The sequence below is a fragment of the Carettochelys insculpta genome, chromosome 28 (assembly GCF_033958435.1).
Source record: "Carettochelys insculpta isolate YL-2023 chromosome 28, ASM3395843v1, whole genome shotgun sequence".
Taxonomy (NCBI): domain Eukaryota; kingdom Metazoa; phylum Chordata; order Testudines; family Carettochelyidae; genus Carettochelys; species Carettochelys insculpta.
In genome coordinates, this window is record NC_134164.1 from 3976263 (window position 1) to 3993731 (window position 17469).

At 39.1% G+C, this 17469-nt stretch overlaps 1 protein-coding gene across 1 annotated transcript in view; it reads right to left on the minus strand.

Moving 5' to 3' along the window:
* Window positions 1–6287: 6287 nt before the first annotated feature.
* Window positions 6288–17469, minus strand: part of IKZF3 (IKAROS family zinc finger 3) — a 51145-nt gene continuing 39963 nt past the window's right edge. The window contains exons 7-8 of the mRNA XM_074978870.1: window positions 14836–14952; window positions 6288–7372 (exon numbers count right to left, since the gene is read on the minus strand). Of these exons, the coding sequence (XP_074834971.1) occupies window positions 6669–7372; window positions 14836–14952 (821 nt within the window). The 3' untranslated portion in view covers window positions 6288–6668. The remainder of the gene's footprint in view (window positions 7373–14835; window positions 14953–17469) is intronic.

The window sequence follows — 17469 nt, forward strand, 5'->3', positions numbered from 1 at the left end:
TCTGAAATTCTATTTCTCCCACAACTTGTTCTTGAAACTTCCCTCTAACTGATATGCTCTGAGGAGCCAGGAGCAGCTCGAGTCTTTCAGAAACTCCTGGAAACTTGAGCCTTGCACAGAATGCCCCAGTGGCATAGAAGATGAAAAACAAGTGCTCTTAAAGCCCTTTAAAAAAAAAAAACTGGGAACAATGGGCTGAAATGTCACCTCCAACCAACTGGTTTGTGAGTGCAGAAAGCACAAAAGGGACCAGAACGGACACAGTCCACAGTATCAGCAATACAGGGGAAGGGGGCAGGAACCAGGCAAGTCCAAGCGCAGACTAAATAACGGATCTACCACTACAAGAAATCTACGGGCGTAAACACCACACACCGAAGCATCAACTGTTACTAGGGCCCTTGTGTGTAACAGTGGCAACAAATTAACCACCCAACCAAGCCACACTACTGAACTAAGGAAGAAAGTAGTCCTTTCCATTTTAGGTACTTCTATATTGCTCCCTCATCTAATGCTTCTCAAGGCCTGTGCAGAGCTTGTAAACTTGGGCTTTGCATAAGGAGTGAGAAGGTGAAAAGTCTTTGACCCTATAACAACATAAAGTTGGTTCAGCTCACCTGGCAGGCAGTAGGTATAGATCAGTGTTTCCCAAACTTTTTAAATAAAGTTCCCTATTTCAAAAAAAAAAAAAAAGGTACTCCCAGTACCCACAATTTTCAGACACACAATTTTTTTTCTAACATTGCAGCACATTTGTTTCAACAACTCAATTGTAACTGGTTGGTGGGAAGAAACTGCCTGTAGAACTTGTCGTCGTACTTATGATTGTGCAAAGAGGATAAATTAAAAAAACCAAAACAGATGAACATAAAATAAGTTCAATTATTTTATTCATATCTATGTATATATTTTTATGCAAACATTAATGAACTGTGATCAATGAAAGCACAAGAAAAATTATAATTAATTTACTGTGACATTTGAGCTCGTTTGGATGAAGTCAAATATTCAAACCTAGGTTTCAGACTGCTGAGGGCCACAATTAAATCAGTGTTTCTGATATGGTTTCCTGTGTACTGCCTTCTTCCAAATCTACAGTTTTATTCGTTTTCACATTTTAAACCCTTTCAGTTGTAATTATAAATACTACACTAAAATTATACTGCTAGCAATTTTATCACTCACTTCGGCTAACAAGCATAATATTCCAGATCCAGGCACTTCCAGCTTCCCACTTTCACCCAATTCCCCTTCCCCACTCCAGAGCCAGGCACCCCTTCCCGCTGCCGCCTCTGCCTCCACCATTGCCACTGCCAGGCACTTCTCCCTCCAAGTGCTACGGAGAGACACGTGCAGAGCAGCACACAGCGCTCTCGTGGCTCCAAGCATTTTATTGCACAAAGAACTGCATTTGGCTCCAGCACATATACCCCTAAGGGTATGAGTACCACTCATTGAGAAACACTGGTATAGACAGATGGAATTTCTATTCTTCAGATCCGCCACAAGCATTTACCATGGACGTTATTTTTCACTAGCAAATCAAAATAAAGGGGTCTTGCTTCCTGTGAACTATTACCATGGCCAGTTTGGCTTCAGTACCATAGAGTCAAAAATTAATGGAAATTTTTAATACATTGAGTGGCAAATTAAGGACCATCAGAAACTTGCATACAAAAGTCCCGGAGAACTTGGTAGGAATTACTTGTTAGACAGTCAGATTTTTGTGCTGATTTGCCTAAAACACGGGGAACATGCAATAGAAATCTAAAAAGTCAAATGAGGACTCCTTTTTTTGTATATGTATAATTCATATATGAACTACAGTGGAGTACTGGCATAGATTTGCTGCAGTTAGAAGAGGAGTCTATATTATAGTTCAATCTATAAATTTATATTACTATATTAAGTTGTTAAGTTTTATTGAGTTATATTAAGAAACTATTTAACATTTGGTCGTTATAGGGGCTCGTTTGCATAGTTGGCTTAATCTAATTCTTGACTTCTCCCACCCCAACTTCTCTGCCCATCTACTCTGATTTGCTCACCTTGATCATTTTTTTTCTGATTTGTCCACCTTGATTACTATTTTTGGTTCTCTGTGCCTCAAATATTGACTCTGTTCTGGTATGGCTATGGTCTGAAGAAGTGGGTCTGTCCCACGAAAGCTCACCTAATAAATTATTTTGTTAGTCTTTAAAGTGCTACTTGACTGCTTTTTTAATTTAACATTCAGTTAACCTAAATACAGCCATTAAGTTCATTCTTACAGGGTGCAACATTACCTACATACTGACCATAGGTTTCATCACAAATTCTTGGTTTATAAATATTAAATATGATAAGATTAAAGCTTATTAAGTCAAAATTTTTCAACTTTTGGAATCTAGAGGCTGCCTATCTGAATTACTTTGTCTTAATTAAATACAAAAATTAGTCCATCATCATAGAGCATTATTATTGCTTGTATTTTGTAGCATCTAAAATCACCGATCGGGGTCAAGGCCCCATTACGTTGGGCCCTTTGAAAACAGCATTATATATATCTGTTATGCCTGATGGGATTTCTTTAGCAATTATACATATTAGATATTCTATTTGTAGGTCCATCCTTCAAAAATTCAATCAAATGTTGAACAAAAAGTAAGATTTGGTCCTTAATGATACGACAAAATCCTTTATATGTGTAATTTATCAGTTAGTACAACAAAGAAGAGACTGAGATAGAAAAAAATGTTGATTCGGCTACATTTCACAAAAATACCTATGCAAAATTTATTTTCGTACTGAAATCAACTGAACCAGCAGTGTTAAAATAGGCCAGAAGAACACTTTAGGCTAGTAACAGTTTGCAAATGTTTTTCATTTTGCAGTTCAGGTTATTTTGCAAAGTCAACAATGAGGTTTTCAACGCTGTTGTTTGAACTCTTTGCAGCAGGGATTGGCAAAATGTATCTTGCAGGTTAAATGTGACTCTCAGCATCCAGCGATGTGGTCCACTTTCTTTCTGATAAACAGACATAGCCAAAACAGACTACTTTGTTCACCGTGCAATCTTACCTTTTGATCCGACAGAAAATTGCTGAGATCAACAGGGAGCAGTGCAAGATGGACTCTCTAACGCGCGTGAGCTATACTTCCACATTAAAGATGAGTAAGCGTCAATCTTCTCACACATCAATTTTATGTCAGGTAGGGAACAAATCCTTTTAAACTAGAGGCGAGGCAGATCCTGACTTAAATGGAAAGCAGGGACGTTCAACACTTTGCAGGAACGGGCCTCATTTAATCCTCCAACTTTAGTCCCAATATGCAATCAGTGCAGTCCTGGGCCCAAGTTTGAGTGGTCCCAAAAACACACTCAAGAAATCAATGGAGATTTATACAGTAGACAAAATTTACTAATTAAAATACAATTTAAAAATAAATGGTTGAGTTAAAACTCAACAACATATGATCGTTCACCAGGAAATTAATGATGAGGTCACTTGTCATTGGGCCTAGAAAATGGCAATGAACAATTTCTTTTGGTGCAATGTATCTTAAAACTTTTTGCTTGAAGAATGGTGAAAAAAGTCTGCCTACTAGGGGCACATAGAATGAGACCACTCTTTCCTCTTTCAAAAAAACTTGTCACTATCGCTCAAACTACACTTTTCACAGGCTCACGGGCTGATTGCTCACTTTATCTTGGAAATAATGGTTAGGTGGTAGAAGCCCTGCCTAGCTGAACAATAGAGCTATGTCTAGATTGCAGGATTTGTTTGCAGAAGTTTTTGTCAGAAGATATTTCCAACAAAACTTCTGTTGACAGATCAGGGCCAGACTCCCTGGCAGCTCTATTAGCAAAACAGTTAGCCAGAAACACAGCAGACAGGGCTGCCTGGTGTCCCAGAAGCCTGTCTGTCAACAGAGGGCACCCCCCAGAACATCCAACCAGCTTTCTGTCAACAGATCTCTGTGGACAGAGGCATTATTCCTAATGGTGAGTGGGGTACAGCTGTCAACAAAAATGCTGTGTTCTGTTAACTTATTGTCAACAGAACATCTTGGGAATCTGGATGTTCTGCAGCTTTTGTCAGCAAAATGGGAGTAAATTCTGAGCAGAGTAATCTACAAGGATTCATTCTTTGGTGTCAGGAGAAAGAAGCTAGTGGTATTTCATGAAATATACCTGTAGTAATCCGAGGTGTTTCCTATGCTGATAACTAGGTAACACTTCACTATTTATAATTTTTCCTACTCATCTTATTTTGTTTAATCCTAATAAGAAAATTTCTTCTACAGTGTACATATATTGATAATTTTTTCCATGAGAATACAGCTGTCTTTGGAATGAAAAGCAGAAACTGTTGGTCAGCTCAGTTATTTAAGACTGGAAATAAAGAGGAATACGGCATGTTTCTGCCCCACACTTTTTAGGCAACATTCTGTTGCAAGAGACCCACTCCAGAGTATTTCCAAATACACCAAGCATGAACTTAATGGCCTCTATCTGATTTTACAGCTCTCCTGTAAATCAGGAGTAACTCAACTGAAGGGTTTTGTAGTGTTACTGTGGAAGGGGCGCATTTTGAGGGACAGAATGGGTATCCAGGCAGGTCTAAAAATGTCCTTGGCAATAAGTTTTCTGAGACAATGGGATCCATAAAAGTATTTTACAACCATGTATCCGCAAACAGACAAAATATCCTCTCCATTTGCCAACAAAAGATATATCAATACTTAGCACTTTTCAACATCACAGCATTTTACAAACATTACTTTTATTAATCTTCACACATACCCCTATCAGGCAGAGAAAATATTATCATCTCCGTTTTACACACGGAAAGTAAGTCATGGAGAGGTGAGGTGATTTGTCCAAGATCACAGACAGAGCCAGCATCAGAGGCAGAATTAGAATTCCATATTTCCTGATACTCAGTTCACTATTCAGAACACTAGCTCCCACTTTTGCTCCATGCAAAAAGGTGAAACACATTACACAGCACTTGACACAACACTGAAAAAGTATAAAATAAATGCTCATGCTAAATAACCACTGGATGAAAAAATCCAGCAAGAACGCATCTAACATCATTATATAAAAGGTTTAAAAAATAAACATACACTCAGCAAAATTATTATCAGATTCATATCTTCAGCGCAGTGACTAATAATACAGCTGCAGAACAATGATTAGATTAAAAGAACTATTTTAAAAACTGGTTTCAAAGTAATCGTAAACAGTCATTTTGCAAAACAGCACTTTTCACTCTAAGGGATATCCCCATGTAAAACCAGACAGTGTGATTGACTTGTCCGCTCCCACACATTCTTATATGAAGATTCTCACGGTTGCTACTGCTAATATTTGCCAGGACACTATGACTCTACTTAGCAACGCTAACTCCAGAATATATTGAGTCAAATTCTTCGCTCATCTATGCAACTGCATGGATAGCAGTGTGGTTACGTGAGTGTAAATGAGGGTAGCATCTGATCCAGCAATTTTGAGCCTAGCTTTCCTCCCACATGGATGTAACTCCAGGAGAAGAGACATGGCTCCTTTATTTACACATTACAAATTGCTTTCTAAATTAAAAAAGTTTAGTTATTTTTTCTGTAAGTTATCTCTGCATTCTCTCTCTGAGGCTTCAGTGACCTCATACAATCCAATCCTACAGCACTTTGATAAGCAAAAAATTCATTTACTTTACTGGGTATTTTTGCCTGCCGACTGAAGTTTCAAATACTGATCCCTGCACTAGGTGCAGTCAGTGTGAGTTTTCCTATTGATGTCAATGGAAGGGGGTCTTAGGTTCACTGCAGTTTTGTTCTATTACAAAGACACATACTTGATTCACCAACAAAAAGCAGGATTTCCTCCAGAATTTAGAGGCATGCCAACAAATAGTCAATGGATATCCCCAAACCACACACAGTTAAAAAACCCCAAACCTCAAATAGCTCACATGGCTTATTTTGGGAAGAAGTGAGGGGGAAGTGACTTTAAAGAAAGTGAACAGAGGTGATAAGCAAAACAGAAGTGTGATGAGACAAACACACTCATTAAGACTTTGGGGAAAACATTGAAAAGCTACTTGATACAATATCCTCAGGGATACGGTTTCTGTGTTTCAGTAACTTGGTCATTCTAGCAATACCTCAAGAAGCAAAATACTAAGAGAAAGTGTCTCTTGTGTATTACTGGTTGGAACATGGAGGTTGTGAAAGGCCAGAGAAAAGGGTGAGAAGGATGGAAAATATTTTCAGCTTTTTAATGAGCATTATTACATCAATATTTAACTTTGTATTTCTCATAATACAGCTAGATTCCCATTTTGCTATTATTGGAAGCAAATATTCTAACAAAAATACATGTTCTAATATTTTAAAACATATCTTAAGTTGCTATTAATTTTCACAACAATAAAGTTAATACAAAACCCGTGTCTGCTTATCTTTGGTATTTATATATAGTGCCAGTCGTCACAGTATCGAGGCACAAATGCTACAGAATACTGCATTTTGAGTAACAAATAAGAAGTCCCATCATTAGTTTGCTACAACAATGGACACTAGCACTTTTAGAATTGGCACAGAAAAATATTTAAGCTTTTTAAAATCAAACTGAAAAAACAAATCTTTAACAGATCCTTTGGTGTTTTGGGAAATCAATCCTTTTATTTCAGGGACACTCTGTGCTCTCCTCGTGCTATATGTGAAGAGAACTCATATCTGTCCTGGCTTCTGTACCCACACATGTTGCATTCAAAAGGATCACGGAATCCGTGGCATCCCATATGAATGGTGAACATCACATAATCCAAAAACAGGACACGACAATGGTCACATCTGTAGACCCCGATGACATCGCCTTCTTTATTGATAACCCTAAAGGCATCGCGTGGGCATATGGTTGGTGGCTTGATTATGTCATATGGCCTTGGGAGCTCCTTCAAGGATTGGAGGCCATTGCGGACCTGGGAGGGGATCATTTGATTTTGATGGTAGGTATGATTCTGGCGCTCCTCATGGTTGCTGTCAGTGTCTGTTGAGTCTTGGCCACTGTTGTTTGGGGAAAGGCCTCTGTCAGAAGACAAACTTTTGTCTCTAAGGTGGGCATGGCTCTTCTCTGTATCTTGTGGGTTGCCATTTGGCATTTCAGAGCGGGTGAGTGGTATGGGATACAAGCTGCTGATGACAGGGACCATCTCAGAAGTGGGAGCCGGTGGGGTTTGCACAAGGGGACGTAGTGCTTCTGCTCCAAGATAGGTGATTGCATTATTTATGGCTTGGTCCATCATACGTCCTTGCATCATATCACTTTCCTTTTCATACAAGAAACTGGAATTGTAATTAATGTCAAAGCTATGTCGCTTCTCACCTACAAAAGAGGATGGAAACTGAATTACTGAGTGGATTGCAGAAGGATTGAAACTGTAGGAGCCTTTTCTAAATAGCAGTCCCTAAACACAACCAAATTTGAATTTAGCACTATTGATGCAGGAATGCTGTTTGTGTAAATGAATTGACTTTTTGAAGCACAAGCCCACAGGAGATGGAACACTAGAGGTTACTTAGTTGCTGGCCCATGCATCACTGATCTTGCAGGTTCTGGGATTTAAGGGAGAACTAAATTAAGAAAGGCCGTCAAGGATTCTTTTCTTTCATCTTTACAAAAAAATCAAGTAAAATTGATTTATGAAAAACAAAACTAGCAAAAATATTAGTGAAAAAAACAAAATTCACAATAGGTATTTGGAACATTCCCTTGAGCATTTGGATCAGCTTCTGAGAAATTGTACTCCTCTGTGACAGGATGGGTATATTGGCTGCTCTCTGATGACAGGATATTGGGCAAGGGGGACCTTTGGTTTGACCCAGTATGGCTGTTCTTATATCATTCATTGCTTCGTAGATATCTAACATAATCCCCTGTTACTCATCTCTTCCTAAATTAAGTAGTTGGAAGGCCTCTTCAGTAAGGTTAAATGAGCAAAATTCTGGGACAGTCCTTTCCTTGGGAACCCTCACATAAGCATTTTTGCAGCTTTTGGTTCTTATTGTGTCTGATGTTAGTTGACTATAAAACACAGTGGAGAATTACGCCCATTGTATTTTAATACATTAAAATTAACACGAATTTATGCATATCCCCAAACTAGACTGTGGCACAATACAGGCTCAACCTCTCTAATCCGGAGCTCTCTTGTCTGGCAACATCCATAATCCTGCATGGTTTTAGTTAGTCAGACAACCACTTATCTTGGGTTTAGCTAAATTTCCCACAATCCCATCAAGTTGTGTTTACAGATATCAGTCCTAGCTCTCGGTGTTCTGTGCTGTTATTTAGATGTAATTTACATCTAAATGTCTTATAAAAGCCCAGTAAGCAGTGACTGTTTGGTAATGTGCTAGACAATATTGACTTCCCATGGTCTGACAAATTTTCTTGTTCAGACAAGACAAGAGAGGTTCCACCTATACAGCTCCCCTTGGACTGGAACTGTTTCCTTTCAACTCTATGAAAGTTCTCAGATAATGCAGTGTTGGGAGCCATATAAGTAGACATAATGTACTCTTTTGCAACCTTATATTTTAGTCAGCTAACACCCAGCTAGATTGGGACTTCATTTAATGCAGACACACGGTGGAGCAAAGCCCATCCCTGTCCTGGCTGTGTTTAATGTTGCACACATTGTACTTGGCCAGGCATCAAGGGAATGAGATAGAGCAAAGGGGCTACACAACTTAAACTCTTCTCATACATCTTCTAATAAGGTAGGGGACAAGGAAGACAAGTTTGGGTGCAGACAGAGGCCTGATCCTTTGTGTGCCAGCTGCCAGAAAGGAAGAAAGCTGCACTCCAAAACGACTAAAGTAGCTCTTTTGCGGATGTCTAGAAATAAAAGTAACTGAATTCTGTGGTCAAATGAAACTTACACTTTTTCATAGTTAAAAAATGGAAAAGCCTGAATGTTCACAAGCAAATGACTTGCAAACATCAGATCCACTGATCTCTGAGTTACGGTAACTTGAATAGTACAGATGTTTATCAGTCACCTGTAGACACTATGACTCAATGTATATGAAACTCACCGGGTTTCACTGCAAAGACAGCAAAACCAGCAGCTCACGTTTCTTTTATAAAACACTTTTATAAAAAGGTTAGTGAACCACAAGAATGTAACTGCTTCCAACCCTCAGCAAAACTTGCGATCCAACTTCTATTCAGAAGGAACAACAATGGTATGACATATTTGAATGACTCATAATGCCAGTTCTAGACAAACGAAAGGCCTATCTAAAACTGAAATAAAAAATAACAAGAAAATATAAAGATTTTTACTATGAAACCTCTGTTAAAAAGCTCAGCATAACTGAGATAATATTTACTCCCACTGGAATTCTGCAGGTGTTGCATTTGGAGCCATAATACTGTTGCAACATTCATTAAGACATGAAAAAAATGTCCTGCCCTCTTGTGGTCCTTAACAATCTGACACTGCTTTTCCCATAGAGATGTGAGTGCCCATCGCCTGTTCAAATTCCCACCTAGTTCATTCCCATCTGCTTTCCTAAAATTCCATCTAATAGTTTAATTAGACAGAATATCCTATTTCACCCCCCTGAAATAAATACAGATGTCACACGGTGTATACCTGAAAAGAGTTTCCATATTCTAAACCAGAAACAGTGGTGGGCGAATGATTACTACTTGATGATCAGGTTATTAAGTCTGCAAAGTGCTTACATATTAAATAATATAGTAAATGGAATTCTTATTAGATCTCATTAACAAAAGCAATAAATGTCATGAAAATTAATGAGTATATTCTTCGCTGCATTTAGATCATACCAACTGATAACAAAACAAAGGCAATGGTTTGAGTTCCACTGGTCTTGTTATGTTCTAAGTCAGCAGCCCTTTGCTTAAAAAGAGACAAAAGGCAGCTCAAACATTGCCCCCATGGCAACAGCAACTGAGCAAAAGAAGAGCATGTTAAGAAAAGGCAAGAAAGCATGTGGGCAAAGGAACATAGCAAAGAAAATTAATTAGGGCACAAAGTAATGATATAATTTTACTTATTGCAGTACTGTGGGACAATGCAAGAGATTACTGAGTTAAGTTGCTATTGCTCCCAAATGAAGTACCACCATGTGACTGTGAAACATCAAAGAACCAAGCCTGTAGTCTTGCATTCATTTACAAAGCAAGCTGCTACCCATTTTAAGAACCATCTTTCCCTAGTTTAATTTTTTCTCCTCATTGCAATACAAAACTTTCCCTTTCAGAATTCACACGATTGTATAATGCATAAAACATAGTAGCCACTGTCGGTGGCTACTCAGTGATGCTTACTCTACAGAAGTATGCAGATTTTTGTGACATGATGAGGTGTGGACACTGGAAAAAGGGAGTGAACCTGCTTCCTGTTACTCTGCTAACCAAGGCAGGCCATTTTTCATTAGTCACTTCACACAGAGAGCTGGTGTCATTTGCTGAAGTTTCAAAACTGCACTAACACATTTACTACAGGTTGAACCTCTCTAATCCAGAACTCTCTCCCCTTCGGCAACATCTGTAAGCCAGCATGATTTTTGTTTGCTGAATGACCATTTATGACGAGTGTGGCCAAATTTCCTGGAGTCCCATAAAGTTTGTTTACAGCCACCCGTCCTGTAATTTTCCCTTAAATGTCTTCCAAGAGCCCAGTAAGAAGTGGAAGTGTTGGTAATGCTGCTAGACAATATTGGCCTCCTGTAGGCCAGGAAATTCTCGCATTCAGCACCGGTCAGGTCCCAAGGGTGCTGGATTAGAGAGGTTCAACCTGTACTGTGGAGAAAGATATTTTTAATAACAGTCTCAAAAGAAGTAGCACAAAATTAGACAGATGGGCAGCAATTGTATAAACTGACACAGCTTAATTGACTTCAATAAAGCTACTCCGGATTACACCAGCTGAGGATCTACCCCAATGTATACTCTATTCAAGAAATGAGGAAATATTAGCATAGGCCACCAATGAGAGCTAGCTTAAATGAAAGTTATGCTTGCCAAGCTATATTCATATTATTGGTTATCACAACATACAATTAGAAAAAAATGGCTAACTGAAATGGTAAGTACAAAGTGCTAAATATACTCATCCCTCATTAAACGAGTACTCTACTTACACGTACTTGCTAAAACGAGGAACAGATATACACACCTTTGTTCATGAGACGAATGAACTTCCCCCGACTAATATGAGGCTCACCCCCCTCCCCACAGTCCCAACCCGTCACAGCCTGAACTCCCCACCAGCTCCGCAGACCCAACCCGCAGCAACCTGAGCCCCCCGCTGGCTCTGTGGCCCCAACCCACTGCAAGCTTAACACCCCACCTGCCTCGTGGACCCAACCCACTTCAGCCTGAAACCCCACTGGCCCCACAGACCCAACCTGCAGCAGCCTGAGCCCCACCTCCTGCCCTGCAGACCCAATCTGCAGCAGCCTTGAAATCCCGCATTCCCCATGGACACAACCCACTGCAGTCTTAACCCCCCCGACTCGCCCCACAGACCCAACCCGCCACCAGGTTTTAACTCTCCCTCCTGCTCAGGGCCCCAAACTGTCCGCAGCCTTTAACGCTCCCTACCCTCACCCTAAACCCAAGGTTCTCTTATCTTTCAAAAGCAGCACCACATGCTGCCACTCCTTCGCTGAGTTATGAGCACTGGAACGAATCAGAGACTTTTACATGTATTTTATGGGAATTTAGTGTCCCTCTTACAAATTTTCACCTATGAGCAGAAAGTTGGGAACCAACTGTGCTCATATAGCGAGTGATGAGTGTACTACAAATTTGGTACACAAAAGTACACATTCCTAAGAATATTAGAATGGCCATACTGCATCAGACCAAAGGCCCACCTAGCCTAGTATCCTGTCTTCTGACAGCGACCAATGCCAGATGTTCCAGGGCAATGAACAGAACAGGTAATCAAGCGATGCCTCCCCTCTCATCTGTTCCCAGCTTCTGCCAAATGGAGGCTAGCGACACCATTCCTGCTCATCCTGACTAATAGCTATTGATGGGCCTAAGCTCCATGAATTTATCAAGCTCTTTTTTGAACCCGGGTAAAGTCCTGATCTTCATAACATCCTCTGGGATGGAGTTCCACAGGTTGACTGTGTGTTGCATGAAAAAATACTTCCTTCTGGCAGGAAGATAGAGAGTGCAAGATGGAAGACTTTTGCCTGAGTAGCTGTTCTCCCAAAACCTGTGGAAAGGCTAAAAGCAGAATCTCTGCAACTGCATCCATGCAGAGAATATCTCATATAGGTTTTAGGAGTCTGGATTATGGTCTGTTCATGCGTGTATGCATGTATTTCTTGGGAATTGCTCCCGCATCCATCCACACAAAATATTTACACAATGGGACCACTGTGATACATAATCTTTTAGAGCCATTTACGTGATGGTCCAGAATTTGATAAAAAGTGTGAGATTCTGCAGCGTCACCATATTTAAGGGGAGTCAACTGACCCTTTGACAGTTTTTCTTGTCAGTAGACATCTTTCACAGAAATGAGCCTAGGCTGGTCTGTTGGTTTGTATCTCCTCACCCTCCTTCCTGAGGAAATGAAAAACCAGCACCCTTCAGCACCCAAGAAATCACAAAACTGTCCTGGCAGATTTTCCCTCCTGCACAAATAGTTCAAGAAGTCACAAAGTCAAGTCAAGGTCGAACAGACTGCTGCTGCTGCTGCAAACGTGCTGCTCAAGGATAAAAGAGAGCAAATGACTCATGCTTTTTCACATATTGCCCAAATGCCTGTAGCAGAGTTTCTAGAGAAACAACATGTTTCAGAACTCAGTTATGCTACATCATTAAAAGAATGTCTCCTGTGCCCCCAACCTTATCTTCCAAAATGCTGCTTCTACCATTGTGTCACTTGCACTCTTAATAAACTATATCAATTAAGCTTTATCATAGAATATAAAGGGGAGGATGTTGTGAGTAGGTTGTCCCAATCTCGCAAAGCATGTCAGCTCCTCTTTACCTTTAACCATGTGCTTAAGTTCCACTGAAAGTTCAATACTGCCTGAAGTGATTTATTGAATCTAGGATTAAGTTCTTTGTTGCTTTGTACAAGTGTGTTTAAATCCTTGCAAAATCACTTCCCCAATATTCAAAACAAAAATCTGAAGTTGCCCTCAATACCAAAGAGAAGAGTCTGAGAAGCATTTTAGGAATCATAGCATGACCTGCAAGACCAAGGCCCCAAAGCCAAAATTGTCAAACATGGGTACCTAAAGTTAAGCTCCTAAATCCATCTTTGGTGCCTAAATGAAAGTGGATTGTTTTTCTGAGTAAGTGATAGTTTATGAGTTCCCACTGATTTAGGAAGCTACATCTTTGGCTACCAGATTTGAAAATTTGGCCCAGAATGTCAAGCATAATCCTTTGTACCCCCCTATGCAGGGTGAAGATAAGACTATATGAAAATGGATTGCTCAAGTTCTAGATTTTCACCACTATCCTTTCTTTCTCTCTTTTTTCCTGTGAGTGTAAATGTAAATTACCACAGAGGCCTATATTTGCAATAGAGAATGTATATATTAAGAAAAGCAAGCACCCTGTATCACATATTTGCTTCTGGAAAATTTACAATTAAGACATCATTAGTAATAATGTTGCATAATTGCACACTAAGCAAACTCCTGAGCTCAAATACACTTTTATATAGTCCAAAATTAGGTTCACTTTTCATTTTGTTACAAGCAAAATAAATAACTATGATCAACAAACAGAAAACAGCATCAAACACTGCTGAGAAACAGGCCTGCCATCAAACTCAGATACACCGGATTATTTAAAAACTATATCTGCGATTGGTTAGCTATTTTAATTTTGAAAACCACATCGTGTACTTTTTTATTTAAACTTGAAAGAAATCTAGCTACCAATCGGGTTAGTTTTATTACTGGTTCTATATATCCATTTCAGCAATCTACTTGGTAAAAAGAAATATGTTTTAAAATTATTTACATTTCTTCAGAAAACTTTAGGGGTATTTTAGTAAACCAGTGGTATAAACTAGATTCATATATTCTTGTGATAATCTTCTAATAATCTCATTTTGAAAGCTCAAGAGTCAATAAAACTGAAATGAAACCAAAATGTTTTTATAAACTTTCATTGAACAAAACAATAAATTATGTCAGACCTTGCTATTGAAGATTTCTGTTTGCCAAACGTTGATTTTATAAAATTAAATCCAAACTAAATTCCATGGAAATGTTGGGGGGGGGGTCATAATTTTCCATCAGAGCAAGAAAGGAGATGACTCACTCAGATTCAAATTTTTAAAAAATTACTTTAAAACTTCAGTATTTTTCTGTCTTTGGGGCTATATTCTGCAGTGCCATAGACTCCTGCAAGGAGGTACTGAGCACTTTCAACTTCCATTCACTTCAATGGGGAATGAAGGTACTCAGCCCCCAACAGGATCATGCCCTCTGATTCTTTCACAGTAAAAGCTGGATAGAACTGTTTTCACACACACACACAGTTTCAAATCTATGCCCCCCATGTAAATTTATTAACTATCCATGTAAACACTAAAAGAAATGTGTACATAAAATATAATATGAATTCATATCTATTTGCCATTTATCTAACAACATTTTCTGTTGTTTATCAAATATCTATAACTAGTAAGTACAAGCAAAGCAGGAAAGCAGAAGTTACCTTTTTTAATACATGATGGACTAGAAAAAGCCTTTTGTAACAAGTACTGTTGGTTACCAGCTCTCACACAGTTAACTGCTGCACATGAAAAGACTTTTTATTCTTACCAATAAATTTCTGAGGCATTGAACTTTTTCGCTTTGCCACGTTGCTCGCTAACCTGTCCAGCACGAGTGCTCTTTCAGTCCCCATCTCTGCTTTGATGTGCCTTGCCTCCACGCTTGCTAGTTTGGAAAATGTGAAAAGAAAATACACATAGGTTAAGACAAAAAAAAAAAACGGGAAGAGATGAATGATTTAATCTCTGGAGTTTGCCACAATAACTGGAAGGAAACAGCTTGGAGATTTGATGTAAACTTGTTTTGTTGTTTTTCTGCTGTTCTTGTTCCTTGCGTCTTGGGCACCAGTTGTGGTCAGTGGAACCAAGCACAGAAATGCACACAAGTCTTGCAGTATTAAGCTCGTGCAGGAGAGTCTAACCCATACAAAACCAATATCTTCATTAGCAAGAGGAAGTGTAAAATAAACAGGCTGGACGTGGTTGGTTACAAAATACAGATGGAGATAGAAGCCCTGCTCAGCTTTCCTTTTGATTCTGAGTAACAGTATGTGACACCTGCAGACCAACATAATTCTTTAAGACCGCTTCAAAGAAAGATTGTTTCTTTGTTATATTATCAAAAAAGCACAGGTACTTTAATAATAATGCTCAGAAATTGGGGTCATTAGAAAGCTAGCAACAAACAAACATGAAATCTTCCTATACCTTTTACATTTTTTAAAATACTGCTTCCCTTTCCCAATTTTTTCCAGATTCAAAAGATGTCTGTTATCTAGCCTTACATATTATGTTTGTTACAACTGAAATTCACCGTGCATCCTCTATCTGGACATCACTTGTAGTATTACCATTATCTCCTCAGAGCTCTTAACAGCTATTTAAACTGCCTCATATTTCTAAGATGTAGGAATAATCAGTGTGCATCTGTTCTACGTACCATTTATGTAGTGCTGTGGCTGTTGGCTATTCTAAGCAATTTGCCATTTCCCAGAGTAAAAATCCTAGCTGTACTAGCCAGTGCCCGCTGTCACACATTCAGCTGGAGAAGCTCCTCATCTCACCACATTTCTCCAGGTTTATGAACTGGACCATCTATGGCTACTATTTGCCACATCAACCCACTACTGACAGTCTCATTCTGCTTTGAATTGCTCTTGCTGCCAAATTTTTGTTTTTTCCTCAGGGACAGGTAGTGATATGTACTAGAGCACCACTAAGAGGTCCTAACCAAGATTAAGGTCATACCATGGTAAACTTAAACAAACGTAACAGAGACTGACTGTGCCCCAAAGGTTATGTCTAAATTAAAGGGTTTTGTCAACAAAACAGCCATTTTTTCAGCAAAATCTGTGGCATGTCCAGATTAGCAAGCGCGTTCTGTTGACGGTAAGCCGACAGAATGGAGCGCTTTTGTTGATGGCCGTGCCCCGCTCACCATGAGGAAGAATACCACTGTCAACAGAAATCTGTCAACAAAACGCCACTCTGGATGTTCCGGGGGGACTTCTGTAGACAGAAAAGGCCTCAGAGGCTCTGCGCAACCCTGTCTGCTGTGGTTTCGGGTGCCCATTTTGCTGATAGTCATCTTGCTGATAGAGCTGCCAGGCAGTCTGGCCACTCTCTGTCGACAAAGTGGCTCGTTCTTTCGATCTGCCCTGTGGTCTGGACACAATCTGTTGACAGAAGTTTTGTGGCAAGATATCTTACGACACAAACTTATGCTGGCAAATCCCTGTAATCTACATGTAGCCAAAGAACTTATACTCTAAATGGACAAGACATACAAAGAGTGGAAGGGAAGTGATTTGTTAAGGGTCAACTAGCAAATTGGGTTGTGGGATGTCCTCACTATAAATTTAAATATTACAATATTTCTCATGGATATCATAAGATTTGGTGCCTTGCCTAGGTAGAAGTCTTATAAATAGAAGCTACATAAACTCTTCAGTGCTACAGGTCAATTAAGTGCAGTTATAACATATTACATCTAAATAAATCTATGTGCTAAAATACAGTAATAGAAATAATGTAAAATCTGTGATTACAAAAGTGCAATATCATCCTTCTTTAAGATATTGTGCTGTAATTTTCGGACATTTCAAAATTAGCTTTACATGTTTACTGTTACTGGTATTGGAGGTATTTCAATTAGTACTAAACATGACTCACCAAACCTCAGCCTGATTAATTAGTTTGTCAGTGTTTGTACTGCATTTTGAAAATGAAAGGTGCTTCACAGGTGTTAAGTATCAAACTGCTCCTGCCAATGAAATCTGGTTATGTATACAATTCAGAATGGAAGGGGCAACAGGCTATGTACCACTATTGTATTACTCCGGTTTTATACATGTGTATCTCCACTGATTTGTATGATGAATCAGGCTTATGGGTGAACATATTGACAGTGATCTAAATATGACATCTTGCATATATATTATTATTATTTTCCATCCAAAAGGTTCACAACAAGCTAACTAATTTAAGAAATGTATACACACTTTAAATAGAGATTATCCTACCATCTACTAAATTGCAGCTGCCTCTGGGGAGAAAGAGTATGCAAAAACACATAGCAGTTGAAGTGAAGAAGTGAAGAATATCAGAATTAGTTGAAACTGCAAGAGAAAGTTGACTCAGCAAAATGTAATTACCCAAGTTGGATTTTTGCCAGTATCTTTGG